Raw genomic sequence first — 14,977 nt, forward strand, 5'->3', positions numbered from 1 at the left:
GGCCTTCTAGTCTGTGGTACCTTGCTATGGCAGCCCTAGCAGACTAATACAGCAGGGCTGGCTTCAAGCGCATGTGACCTGGGCAGTCACAAGAGCCCCATGCTCACAATGGCCCTGCACTTGGTTTAGTGCTCTGCTATTGCTGTGTTGAAATTCTTAATAAGTTTTGAACAAAGGGCTCCATATTTTCATTTTGCATAGGGTCCTGCATCTTAAGTAGTCAGTTCCGATAGTTATACCAATTGGCAAAACTGCTCAACAACTTTGGCAAAATTTAGATATCACTTTCTAGGTCTTTGTTTTAAACCCTATTTTAAAGGAATAAAAAATAAATGTTTATTCTAGAAAGGCAATAAAATGTCTATTTTGAGTATAAATGATGCCCTTTAATGACCAGAAATATTTGACCTAGTTACAGGTATAGCTAAGACATTCACTTTATGAATTCACAGAGTTTGGCCAGATCTATTATTCATCCAATCTCATGTGGATAATTAGGGGGTACAAAAACCAATCTAAAATTGTTCTATTTTCTCTAGCTTAATTATATAAGCTATTGAGGAGAAAGCAAACGTGGATGTTCTAATTATCGAGGAAGGCTGCAGAGCAATCTTGTATAGCAACAATAGCTGCTTGTTAATTCTTCACTTCGTCCTTCGTCCAGACCCAACTGGCTATTTTCCTATTAGTAGTTGCTATTATTTTATGTTTTAATGTGAAGATGGGTCTTTTCTGTCGATAAGAACCCACAATATGTTTCATCCTTCTGAGAGCGGGATCAGTAAACTACCATCCTTAGGCCAAGTCTGAGGGGCCCTGCTTTTGTGAAGAAAGATTTATTGGAACACAGCCATGCCCATTTGCCTGTATAGTCTATGCTGCTTTCACACTGCAGGGGTAGAGTTGAGAAGTTGTGAGCGACCCTGTATAGCTCACAAAGCAGAAACTATATACTATCTAGCTCTTTATAGAAGAAGTTTGCCGACTCCTGTCCTAGAGGAATTTCTACTGAAGTGCTTTCCTTAATGTAACAGACTCTGAGCTTCGTGGATGCAGACCCTCCTAAAGTCACCACTGTCTCCCGAGGGTCAATCCACAGTGCTTGGCTAGAAATAGGGCTCAGGACACATTAGTTAAGTTGATGAGTGGACCAGGGTACACTCGCTCCCTTCACCAGGACCAGTCCTGCCCAGGGCTTACTTACTTGCTGACCCAGGGCTTACTTACTTGTTGCTGCTGAAGCTTTGGTTCCGTCTTCACTGACTTCAATTTTCGCTTTTTGCAAGATGTGAGAAACATGAAGGTTTTCGGACCCTGTTTCCAGAAAATAAAACAAAAACAGCATTTATTTGATATGCAGGCCATCGGGTTAGTGGGGGAAGTAACCTCAAAGCCATGGCAAGCTCCAATTCTTAAAAGGTGTCAGAAGAAGTGACCTCTTACAGTCCTGGTGACTGAAGGCTGCATGTAGGGTGAGGGTCACCCACGGTTAATTTCAGTCTCTGCTAAGTGAACTGTGACATCACTTCAGAGGAGGGAGTCCCGGACCCCAAATGTGTTAGTGACTCTATCAATTCAGCTCTGATCACTAAGAATTTTATTAAAAAATGAAAAGAGCAGGGCTTTAAAAAGGTAGCCTAGTTTTCCAGAAGAAGCAAGCCAACGGTATTATTTTTCAATCACAGAATGTCAGATCCAGAAAAAAAGGCACTTACAGATGGGGAAAGCGAGGACCAGAGTGTTAAGATATCTGCCCCCAAGCACATGGCTAATTAGTGGCGTGGTAAGTGCTGTCTTTTCATAACAAAAGTCACTCATCTTACGGGGGCATATTAGTGAAGAGGAGGAGCAGAGGGCTTCCCTGGTGGCGCAGCGGTTGAGGGTCTGCCTGCCGATGCAGGGGACACGGGTTCGTGCCCCGGTCTGGGAAGATCCCACATGCCGCGGAGTGGCTGGGCCCGTGAGCCACTGAAATGCTTCTTTAGATGTGTGGGATCGTGTGGGCTTCACATGAAATGTACATGTGAAATGTAGGGATGGATGACATGCTGATTTAAGTGATGAAGGTTCAACAGCATCATTGGGTGATATATCAGATTAAACCTTGGAGAGTTTTATGGCAGCACATTCCTAATTTTGACTTTTCTTTCTGAACAAATCAGAGACTCAATTAGTAACATATTCCACAAGTTTAAGAGCAAGTTTTAAATTGAACATACTTGTTATTTTTGCAAAATTTGCCTTTGATGGATCAAACATATCGGTGATGCCAAGGACCTTCAGCGGCTCCTTCAAATCTGTTTGTGCTACAGCTGTGAACCTAGCACGAAAGCAGAAAATAGGGGGAAAATCAATATACTATAAATGATATAAAATGATATAATCAGTGCCAGTGGAAAAAAGGTGTACAAACAGATCCTTTTTAAAGTACACTCTGAACACCTATAACTTTAATTTTAATCCCAAGATTTAAGTACCAGGTAAGTAGAGAACAACTCATCTCTCAAACACATACCTGGCAAAATAGCACAGTATCAGCAAGTAGGGGTGTCCTTACCCTCATGGGCAACAGGCTCCCCATTCCAGTCCTAGGAAGATCTACAGAAGCACTTTCTCTTGTGCTGATGAGGAGATGCAGGGTTGCAACAGGGAAGAAACTTTGTATGCTATTGCAAGTTAATCATTAAAGGGAGGTTGCCTATAAGCTTAAATTACACATAAATGGCCCATCTCTGGGAACCCTGCCTCCCAGGTAATGAGCATTAAGCTAAAATACTTCTGTTTAGCTCACAGTAACTATCTTGACCAGGCCCACCTGTGAATGACTGCAGGAAGGAAGAAATGAACACATTCCCCTCTGGAGGCTGATGGGAACCAGGAAATGTTTGACTTTACTCCCTCCCCTTTTAGTATAAAAGAAGCCTGAATTCTAACTCAGGCAAGATGGTTCTTTGGGACACTAGTCCACCATCTTCTCAGTCTGCTGGCTTTCTGAATAAAGTTGCTATTCCTTGATATTTCTTGATTTACTGGTCTGTCATGTGGCGAGAAATACAAGCTTGGATTCGGTAACAGGGTGTTGATGAGTGTCTGGTATTCTGGAATATCTACTGTTCTTCCCCATACCCAACAACAGAGGCACGATCTTGGCTGCTGTAAGAGCCACCATACTTACTGGGATTGGGGATGGTCAAAAGAGAGGAAATACATTCCTGCTAGTTCGTGTTGGGATTCTAGAAGCATTTTAGCATTAAAACAGAGGCAAACATTAGGAATGGTATTCATTTGGGTGTGATATGGATTTCTTGGACATTTGTGGACTATCTGGCGTTATAGCTATAGATATGTAAATGTCAGTTATTAAATCTATCATCAGAGGACGTTTTACCAGATTTTGTCACATCCTGTGGGAAAGCGGCAAGGCTAAGTGAGCAGATTCTCATCACAGATGGGCTATTATGGTAATTTATATGGTAATTTACCATTATAACTATAATTTATTTACATCACCACCTTCTTCGTTTATGGCAAGCACTGCCTATGTGAAGGCTTATTTTACAACAAAAAGAAATACTCGGGCTTCCCTGGTGGCGCAGTGGTTGAGAATCTGCCTGCTAATGCAGGGGACACGGGTTCGAGCCCTGGTCTGGGAAGATCCCACGTGCCGCGGAGCAACTAAGCCTGTGAGCCACAACTACTGAGCCTGCATGTCTGGAGCCTGTGCTCCGCAACAAGAGAGGCTGCGATAGTGAGAGGCCCGCGCACCGCGATGAAGAGTGGCCCCCGCTTGCCACAACTGGAGAAAGCCCTCGCACAGAAATGAAGACCCAACACAGCCAAAAATAAATAAATTAATTTAAAAAAAAAGAAATATTCTTGGGAGAATTACTAATACTAATAAGAATTACTAATACTTATTATGAATGTACTCTTCTGATTACTTAACTCAGTGGCTAGAGAATTAAAAGCTATTAGAACTGGAAAGTATCGCCACCACCACTGAAGCCTGGGTGGTTTAAAGCCCTGGGTACTGACAAAACAGTAATGTTGAAAAGTTTATAAAAAGGGGATATTCACTGCCTGCTTCACAGATCTGGGCAAAGTATTCTCTGACCTGTTAGCAATTTAGGAATCAGACAGAATTTGGGATTCCTTTCCCCTTGGTTTCAAGTCCTAACAGTTCAGGTTTCACTTATATTATACTTTTAGGGTATAATAGAAAAACTGCCCTAGATACTAATGTAAGAACTCTGCCTGAGTGGCTTCAAAATATTTCCTTATTACCTATCTTTTGGACCTTGGCCTTTAGCAACTTGCAGCTAAAACTTAAGTACCTAAGATGAAACTCCTTATCAAAACACACGGAGCACTACTAAACTTCACTGTATTTTCAGCATACTATCAGATGATGATATGCATCTGCTTTTCAGTCTTTTGAACAGTGACCTATATTAAAAGCCCTTGTAGTGGCACAAGAGCTGTAGTCTTGTGGAGGCTTAGAGACCAGGCTGCCTTCTTTCCTTCCCCATCATCACTATCCTGCCATATAAGAGGCACAGGGATTGAAAACCAACTTTTACAAAAGCACAGTCTTGTAGTCCCACCATGCAATTTCTGCAAAATGAGGCAGGTTTCATGATATGTCTATTTCAGCCTTCAGTTGTCCAGTAACTGACACAATCACTCCCAGGGATCGAGTAGTCCTGTTGTTTTCTCTTTTAGGGAAAGGGGCTACTTACTTGGGCAGGATGACCTGCACCCTCTTGGGCACCATGGTGCTCATCCAGCTGTCTATGGTCTTGGTGCTGATGTGCGGGATGATGGCCGAGAGTGGGGTGGAGCTCTCTGTCGGCAGCGCGATCAGCATGCTGATGCTTTCCCCATGGTAGGGCAGCTCGATAAAGTTGTACCATAAGTCACTGGGGGTGCTTGTAGACCCTAAAGAAATCAGAGGCAGGTTCAGTGCATCCTTGGTGACTTCCAGAAGGGGCATGAATGGTTGCTGATCACCAGGGTAGCTTCAGAGGGAAGAGAGCAATTCGGGTTGAGAACTTCCCTATTCTAAAAATAGCTTGCTTAAAAAATCCTCCACAAAATACTAGCAAACAGAATCCAACAACACATTAAAAGGATCATACACCATGATCAAGTGGGATTTATCCCAGGGATGCAAGGATTCTTCAATATACACAAATCAATCAATGTGATAAACCATATTAACAAATTGAAGAATAAAAACCATATGATCATCTCAATAGATGCAGAAAAAGCTTTTGAAAAAATTCAACACCCATTTATGATAAAAACTCTCCAGAAAGTGGGCATAGAATGAACCTACCTCAACATAATAAAGGCCATATACGACAAACTCACAGCAAGCATTGTTCTCAATGGTGAAAAACTGAAAGCATTTCCTCTAAGATCAGGAACAAGACAAGGATGTCCACTCTCACCACTATTATTTGACATAGTTTTGGAAGTCCTAGCCAAGGCAATCAGAGAAGAAAATGAAATAATAGGAATACAAATTGGAAAAGAAGAAGTAAAAGTGTCACTGTTTGCAAATGGTATGATACTATACATAGATAATCCTAAAGATGCCACCAGAAAACTACTAGAGCTAATCAATGAATCTGGTAAAGTTGCAGGATACAAAATTAATGCACAGAAATCTCTTGCATTCCTATAGAGTAACAATGAAAGATCAGAAAGAGAAATTAAGGAAACACTCCCATTTAGCATTGCAACAAAAAGAATAAAATACCTAGGAATAAACCTACCTAGGGAGACAAAAGACCTGTATGCAGAACACTATAAGACACTGATGAAAGAAATTAAAGATGATACAAACAGATGGAGAGATACACCATGTTCTTGGATTGGAAGAATCAATACTGTGAAAATGCTACCCAAAGCAATCTACAGATTCAATGCAATCCCTATCAAATTACCAATGGCATTTTTTACAGAACTAGAACAAAAAATCTTAAAATTTGTATGGAGACACAAAAGACCCCAAGTAGCCAACACAATCTTGAAGGAAAAAAACGGAGCTGGAGGAATCAGACTCCCTGACTTCAGACTATACTAAAAAGCTACAGTAATCAAGACAATATGGTACTGGCACAAAAACAGAAATATAGATCAATGGAATAGGATAGAAAGCCCAGAGATAAACCCACACACCTATGGTCAACTAGTCTATGACAAAGGAGGCAAGGATATACAATGGAGAAAAGACAGTCTCTTCAATAAGTGGTGGTGGGAAAAATGGACAGCTACATGTAAAAGAATGAAATTAGAACACTCCCTAACACCATACACAAAAACAAACTCAAAATGGATTAAAGACCTAATGTAAGACCGGACACTATAAAACTCTTAGAGGAAAACACAGGAAGAACACTCTTTGACATAAATCACAGCAAGATCTTTTTTGATCCACCTCCTAGAGTAATGGAAACGAAAACAAAAATAAACAAATGGGACCTAATGAAACTTAAAAGCTTTTGCACAGCAAAGGAAACTACAAACAAGACGAAAAAGACGACCCTCAGAATGGGAGAAAATATCTGCAAACGAATCAACGGACAAAGGATTAATCTCCAAAATATATAAACAGCTCATGTACCTCAATATTAAAAAAGCAAACAACTGGATCCAAAAATGGGCAGAAGACCTAAATAGACATTTCTCCAAAGAAGACATACAGATGGCCAAGAAGCACATGAAAAGCTGTTCAATATCACTAATTATTAGAGAAATGCAAATCAAAACTACAATGAGGTATCACGTCACACCAGTTAGAATGGGCATCATCAGAAAATCTATAAACAACAAATGCTGGAGAGGGTGTGGCTAAAAAGGAACCTTTTTGCACTGTTGGTGGGAATGTAAATTGATACAGCCACTTTGGAGAACAGCATGGAGGTTCCTTAAAAAAATAAAAATAGAGGGGGCTTCCCTGGTGGCGCAGTGGTTGAGAGTCTGCCTGCCGATGCAGGGGACGCAGGTTTGTGCCCCCGTCCGGGAGGATCCCACATGCCGCGAAGCGGCTGGGCCCGTGAGCCATGGCCGCTGAGCCTGTGCGTCCGGAGCCTGTGCTCCGCAACGGGGGAGGCCACAACAGTGAGAGGCCCGCGTACTGCAAAAAAATAAATAAATAAATAAAAATAGAATTACCATATGACCCAGCAATCCCACTACTGAGCATATACCCAGGGAAAACCATAATTCAAAAAGACACATGCACCCCAGTGTTCACTGCAGCACTATTTACAATAGCCAGGTCATGGAAGCGACCTAAATGCCCATCAACAGACGGATGGATAAAGAAGATGTGGTACATATATACAATGGAATATTACTCAGCCATAAAGAGGAACGAAACTGGGTCATTTGTAGAGACGTGGATGAATCTAGAGACTGTCATACAGAGTGAAGTAAGTCAGAAAGAGAAAAACAAATATCGTATATTAACGCATATACGTGGAACCTAGAAAAATGGTACAGATGAACTGGTTTGCAGGGCAGAAATAGAGACACAGATGTAGAGGACAAAGGTATGGACACCAAGGGCGGAAAGCAGTGGGGGGGTGGGGGTGGGGGTGTGATGAATTGGGCGATTGGGATTGACATGTATACACTGATGTGTATAAAATGGATGACTAATAAGAACCTGCTGTATAAAAAAAATAAAATTCAAAGAAAATAAATAAAAATAGCTTGCTTACAAAGTCAAAGATAAGGGCAATTATTTCTTCCTTCCTTGGTAAAGAATTCTTTAGTCTAGACATGTCTTAACAGAATACCTTTGGCTATCACTAAAGTCATACTAATTCTGTTGAGTAGAATTTAACTAGATCACAAGGCACTTAGCATACAGTGTTTTGCAAGTTGACCCTTATCATGTGGATGAAGGAATGAATCTGAGCTGCCTAAGAATGATTCTTTTGGTGGTGTCTCTGAATGCATGTGAAGAGGAGGGAGGAAGGGTGGGGGTAAACAGCTTCCACTGTTTAGGGTCCACTCTGTGCCGGGCCCACACCAACCACCCCAACGCAATTAGCCTCTACAGCGCCCCACGAGGTAGGTATACGCAGTCCTATTTTACAGCTGGGGAGGCTACAATTAGAGAAATTAAGTAACTTACCAAGGGACACATGGCTAAAAGGTGGACCAGGACTCAGTATGTCTAATGGCAAAGATGATCCTCCTTCACTGCCTGACTTCCTACTCACTCTTCATTCATTCCAGTAACTACCATTAGGGCTTTTTGATACTTTATGGTACTTGTGCTTACTGACGAAAACACAAGAAGGATTTAAACCAGCATTTCTCAGAATGTCGTCTAGAGAACACACATCCCTGCAAGACGTCCGGTAGACAAAACAGATTCCACATCCCAGGAAGTTGAGGAAGCCCCAGACACTCGATTCTTCCTGCAGATTCAAAATATACACCAATGCTAGAAAGGCTCTGAGATATCCCGAAGAAAACTGTTTAACTCTAGTTATTCTCAGGTTTCCAAAACTAATTTGATCTTAGAACCCTTTTATCCCCACGTAAAATGTTCAAAACATTTAGCAACTGAGCAGCACAGCTGAGCACTGCCCATCCGAGTGGACGCAAGTGCAGACATGATAGGCGCTGGAGAGAAGCCCAGGGCATGAGCATGGAGCCCAGAGGGGCCATGAACTCCCGGGAGAAAAAGCCTTCCACAGAGCATGCCTTAGGAGCCCACAGAACCTTTACATTAGACATGCGATGGGAGAGTTGTAAGAATTAACCAGGTGAATGGAAAACCAGCATTTCTAGATGACGGTGGATGTCTGAAATGTTTTCTGAAACACTTCCAACTTTTGAAGAAGACCTCGGTGATCTTGCTGAGGTTACTTAACCTCTGTGTGCCTCCTGGTTTGGAGCATGGAGAGACCAGGGATATTGCAGTGTGTAGCTCACAGGATTGTTCTGATGATGAGATTAGAAGACATATGCATATAAGGTACTCAGCAGGGCCTGGCCCACGGTGGGTGCCCAGTGAACACTGGCTCCCTCTCCTGCCTCCCCTGAATGACCCAGAAGGACAACATATTTAAGAATGAGAGAAAAGAGAAAGTGAGTTTCTCTCATGATTGTCACTTGTCTTTTCTTTGGGGATGACTTTGCTAATCACTGCAACTGAGACAAGGAACTTCAGTAAGCCAGTTGTCCATAGACAGGGGTTGGGACGGAGGCACCAATGGAGAGAGAGAGAGAGAGAGAGACAGCGTACTGTGTCTTCGTTATGCAACAAACACTTTTAGCTGTAAAATATGGTAAGAACGGTGAAGCTCTTAGAATACATGACACCACAGGATGACATGACAGCTTCTCCTTGAGGAAGAAATATGCGGGCAATTCATGGGGGTGCTCGGTGTCTCAGGTCCCCATGTGCCGCCCTCGCCTGCAGGGCTGCTCAGGTACCCAGGGTGACTGGCCCCAGCTCCGGACACACGTGGACTCTCCTTCTTGCCCGGGTCCCGTCTTGGGGCTGCCTGAGAGTCCAAGATGGGAGTCTCCACCTTTACTATTACCCTGCATGATAAAACGGTCTCAGCAGGAACTGAAAAATTGATTGGAAAGTGAGAAAAAAACCCACTTCCTAATAAGCCCTTTAATCTTCAAAGAAAACATTAGGTTCCTACACTGGTAGAGCTCATTTTTAGAAACTGCGAAAAAGGGACTTCCTTGGTGGCGCAATGGTTAAGAATCCACCTGCCGGGCTTCCCTGGTGGCACAGCGGTTGAGAATCTGCCTGCTAATACAGGGGACACGGGTTCGAGCCTTGGTCTGGGAGGATCCCACATGCCGCAGAGCAACCAGGCCCGTGAGCCACAACTACTGAGCCTACGCGTCTGGAGCCTGTGCTCCGCAACAAGAGAGGCCGCGATAGTGAGAGGCCCGCGCACCGCGATGAAGAGTGGCCCCCGCTTGCCACAACTAGAGAAAGCCCTCGCACAGAAACCAAGACCCAACACAGCAAAAATAAATAAATTAATTAAGAATCCACCTGCCGATGCCGGGGACACAGGTTTGAGCCCTGGTCCGGGAAGATCCCACATGCCACGGAGGAGCTAAGCCCGTGCGCCACAACCACTGAACCTGCGCTCTAGAGCCCGCGCTCCGCAACAAGAGAAGCCACCACAATGAGAAGCCCACGCACCACAACGAAGACCCAATGCAGCCAAAATAAATAAATTAATTAAAAAAAAAAGAAACTGCGAAATGTGGGAAGTTGTTAATAAATGACTGCTCCGGGGCATGACAGCATGAAAGTCCCTTTAATTACCTTCTACTACAAGCAGTTTTGTGGATTTCTGAGTCTTAAGGAACTGTTCAGGCTATACTTAAGTAGAAATTGAAATATACATTTGAAAAAAAGAACCACAACAAGTAGACCCACTGTATATAGTAGTCTGTATTCAGGCTTCAGTGGAAAGGGAGTTTGGGGAGAGTTGATGGGGAAGGAGGAGTGATTTAAGCAACTGGGTGAGTGTTGGTGCCATTTGCTGGGTGAAGGAACACTGCGGGGAGAACTAGATGGCAAGGGCAAGAGTATATTTATCTGTGGAACCAGAACTTAATAGACAACTAATTAGAGACATAATGTGGCTATGCAGGTATGAGTTGGAAACTCGGAGAAGAGCGGAAGCTAGAAACATACTGTATATTCACAGACACACATGTATATACACATACATACGTATGTTTGGAATTCTTTGTGGTCTTTTTCAAAGCAGAAAAGTCTCTTAAATCTAAATCCATAACCATAAAAACAGAAAATTTGTAACAACTTTGATTCAGCAATTCCTATCCAAGGACATTACCTTTAGAAGTTCTGACACAAATGTCTAAAGATTTATGTACAAGAATGCTCACTGTAGTGTTGTTATAGGAAAAAAAGTAAATGGCAATCCCTAAGGTATTATGATACGTTTATAACATTATGGGGTGTTATGCAGCTGATAAAGGATCGAGTAGTTCCACGAGGATTGACAATAAAAGGTTTTCCAAGATAGACTAATGAATAAACAGATTACAGAATAGAAATTACGGTGTAATCCTGTGTATGCAAAAAAGTTGGAGAGACAAATTTTACATATCCATAGAAAAAGCCTCAAAACGCCTAGCACTTAATAGGGCTTTTTATGCTGGGAGATGGGAATATAGAGTAACATTTACTTTCTGCCTTATATACTGTTGTATTTGAGGACTTTGCAATGAATATGAAATACATTTCTACTAATCTTTAAGGCTTTTTTTTTTTTAATGGAAAATGTCTCCGCCCTCAAAGTGCTTACACTTTATGGGGCTTAAGTCAGAAGAGTTTTCCCCTCCTATTTTCTACCCTCTCCCTAATGTTATTAAGGAAATCCTCTCAGAGACCTTGATGATATCTTGGAGGAAAAGTCAGGAAGGCTGAAAAACAGTAAATGGAAGGACAATGTTTCAGCAAATGACCAAAGGTGGCAAGGCTTGGGTGAGGCCTCACGCGGCGCTAGGCAGGTGGCACCAGAGGCTGAGTGACTGAGTTCAGGCAGCCTGGCCTGGCTCAGCTATCCGGACCACCTGCCTCCCATCCCTGGCTGGTCGAGTGGGCCAGACTGCGATGAGACAGGACGAAAATGGGTGACCGGCTGTGTGGTCTATGGTCATGAAAACAAATGACTGGGGGCCACCACAGACGGCTGAGCTTTCTCGACAAGACAAACCTGCCTCATCTTTCCATGAAAAACTGCTCTGCCGGCCAAAGAGGGAAACCTGGGAGCAGATGACACCACTGGACTCTGTCTCCTGGCCCACGAAGGAGCTGGGTTCCAATCCCAAGTTACTCAGTAAAAACCCATGATACCATAGAAAGTGGGGGCAGGAAGAATGGTCCCAGACCACTTACAGTGTTTACTTGGCAGGGAATGAGAGCAAGGGGACTTTCAGGTTCTGTTCTGAATTCAGCACAGATCAATCAAGGTCTGACAGCTAACAGACAGGACACCAAACTGGGTCAATTCAGCAGAGTTTAATGAAGGGACCACTTATAAGGCAAGGATAGGGTACAGAGGAGCCAATAAGGATGGTGCCCCGGGCTACAAACAGTGGGGCACCATTACCAGCCTTAGCCTTGGAGGGCCAAGGGTAGGGGCTGGTGGCCCAGAGAGAATGAGCCCTTGGGCAGGTCCTGATGGCAGGAGACCTTGGGTGGAGGGATGCTGCGGCCCTGGCGATGCAAGGAGAGGGCTGGGAAGCCAATGTCCAAGCCCGCTCTCCTCCCTTACCCATCACCTGCTGGTTCACACCACTAGCCAACCAACAGGAAGCCAGGGGAAAAGGGAGCCCACTGATGCAGTCTCCTGGGGGCTCAGAAGAGGGTGGAGAAGGGAGGGCATGAATGAGGGAAGGTGGGGGAAGAGATCTCCCACACTGTGGAGCTGTGGAGTTTGAATCTTGGACCATAAGAATGTATTTGTGTCTTACTTTCCATAAGGCACACCACAAATTCTTAGACAAATCAGTTCTTAATAGAAAAGCCACCTGGATATGTAACTCCCTCTCTGGGAACATCCTATATACTCAAGAAAAACATCTTCCATTCCTACAAATACAAACATTTTAATCTTTCATGGGAATGCCTATAGAAGCCTTGCTGATTTATTCTTTACTGACTTATTCATTATTTTTCAGCAACAGAAACATACAGTAAATGAGGCCTTCTCGCATTTTGTTTTATTAGAATGTGTACAAAGATTGACCTAAAATAAAATAACTGTGCTTCGGATAGGAGCTGGTGGCCATGATAGCATTCCATGACGTCTTCCTGGGCAACGTAACCTGAGAATGAGTTCTGGACAAAAAGAGCCTTTCATTGGTCTCGGTTGTTTAGCATGCTACCTTTCTACAGGACTTTTTTTTTTTTTTTTTAAATATTTATTTATTTATTTGGCTGTGCTGGGTCTTAGTTGCAGCATGCGGGATCTAGTTCCCTGACCAGGGATCAAACCAGGGCCCCCTGCATCGGGAGTGCAGAGTCTTAGCCACTGGACTGTCAGGGAGGTCCCTCTGCAGGGCTTTTAAATACATATTATCTTGAAAAAATTTATCAAGTGAATGACAAAATTCTACCTGGAAGTTTGATGAAAGACATGGGGGGAAGGAAAGTGACTTTATTGTGTCTCTAGCATGAGTCATTTCTTAATTTAAAGAATTAGGCAGCTGGAGAAATGTTGAGCAATGCTTGATCTAACATATACTGTATATGCAAAGGGAATACTTGGGACCCACATGTCCACATATAGATTGGAGACATAAAGGCTAACTTATAGAGGAAAAAGAAGTTTAACTTAAACTGGACCACTGATACTTTAACGAAAGTAGGTTTAAAAAACAGTCACCAGCCTTAGTTACCTATGTGTGGTAATGACTACAGAGATGGGTCATTGTTTTTCTCCCCCAACTGTAAAACTGACACATGTTCCTTAAAAAAAATTTCAAACTCAAAGAAAAATAATCATTTGAAATACTACCACTTAACATTTTATTGAACATCCTCCAAGACATGTCTGCATGAATATATAGAAAGTATTTTACATAAATGAGATGAAACAGCATCTGCTGTTCTGTAACTTGTTTTCTGAAATCAACCACATATTATATAACTTTCTGCTTATATAAATCTAATTATCATGTGTGTTCCACTACATGTACATATATGGCTTCTATTTATTTGCTAGTGTATGATTATCTTCATATTATAAATTCCTTGGCGTGAGACTGCTGAGGCGGGGCTTCTAGAAAGTCCTCCAGACCACGGTTCCCCACCACCAACAGCACCCAAGGGTGCCCACGTGGCCCCCACACCAGAGCCACGACTGGGCTTTGTCAATCTTCGTAATTTTTGCTAATCTGATCAGTGAAAAAGAAATCTAATTTTTACTTTTATTTTTGATTTGGTAATGTAAGATTGCTAATGATGACTTGATAATGCATGCAATATGTTTCACGTCCATTTATACTTCTCATTTTGTGAATTGTCCTGTCATCTTTAAATTTCAACCTAAAAGCGTTACATGTGTTATACATTAATACATAACCTTTGTAAGTAATGCAGAGACTTACCATGAGCTTTTAAAAAATCCTGCCGTCTCCTCCCTGCCCTTTATAAAAAATAAAAAGGCAGGTTTGCTCTTCAGCTAAGTGACAGCACCCGAGGGCCTTTCTGCGGCTGGCACATTCTAGGACAGAGCCTCACTGAGTGTGAACTTACCACACCGGAACACGGAGAGCTGGGCCAGCATCGGCACTTGGTAGGATTTCCCATCAGCTGCCACAAACGTGCGCTTCTTTGTGTTCTCAGGCTGAAACCGTGATTTCCATAAACCCTTAAAATACACTGCATTGACCAGGACCAGTCTGGTGAGGACACCGTCGAGAAGATCCGGGGACAGCAGATTGTCGATCATACCTGTGCAGTCAGAGAACAGACACAGAGGACACTCAGGACGGGCAGTCCGTTTGGGGGCAAAAGGCAGCTGCAGGATTGGGAGGAATGAAAAATCTGAGAAATTTTAAGATTCAAAGATTTGTAAAATTTAAAAATTCAAAGATTTGTAAAATTTAAAATTTCAAAGATTTATAAAAGAACTTTTACAATATCCTGTTGTCCCTTCTAATTTTTTTCCTCACTAAAAATTAAAAGCTGAAAACAAGCTAAAAATCAGAGAACCAGAAAAGACTTCAGAGACCCTCTATTTAGGGTTACCAAACTTTTCATCCAGAAATTCTTTTATAGGGGCTTCCCTGGTGGCGCAGTGGTTGAGAGTCTGCCTGCCGTTGCACGGAACACGGGTTCGTGCCCCGGTCCGGGAAGATCCCACATGCCGCGGAGTGGCTGCGCCCGTGAGCCATGGCTGCTGAGCCTACGCGTCCGGAGCCTGTGCTCCGC

The 14,977-nt window shown here is 42.9% G+C and overlaps 1 protein-coding gene across 1 annotated transcript in view; it reads right to left on the minus strand.

Moving 5' to 3' along the window:
- SERPINE2 (serpin family E member 2) overlaps positions 1–14,977 on the minus strand; it is a gene marked incomplete at its 3' end in the record, with an annotated part of 72,166 nt that overhangs the window by 2,039 nt on the left and 55,150 nt on the right. The window contains exons 4-7 of the mRNA XM_082841823.1: positions 14,300–14,497; positions 4,740–4,938; positions 2,220–2,320; positions 1,228–1,314 (exon numbers count right to left, since the gene is read on the minus strand). Of these exons, the coding sequence (XP_082697949.1) occupies positions 1,228–1,314; positions 2,220–2,320; positions 4,740–4,938; positions 14,300–14,497 (585 nt within the window). The remainder of the gene's footprint in view (positions 1–1,227; positions 1,315–2,219; positions 2,321–4,739; positions 4,939–14,299; positions 14,498–14,977) is intronic.

The sequence above is a fragment of the Leucopleurus acutus genome (genome assembly GCF_964270905.1).
Source record: "Leucopleurus acutus genome assembly, chromosome: 6".
Taxonomy (NCBI): domain Eukaryota; kingdom Metazoa; phylum Chordata; class Mammalia; order Artiodactyla; family Delphinidae; genus Leucopleurus; species Leucopleurus acutus.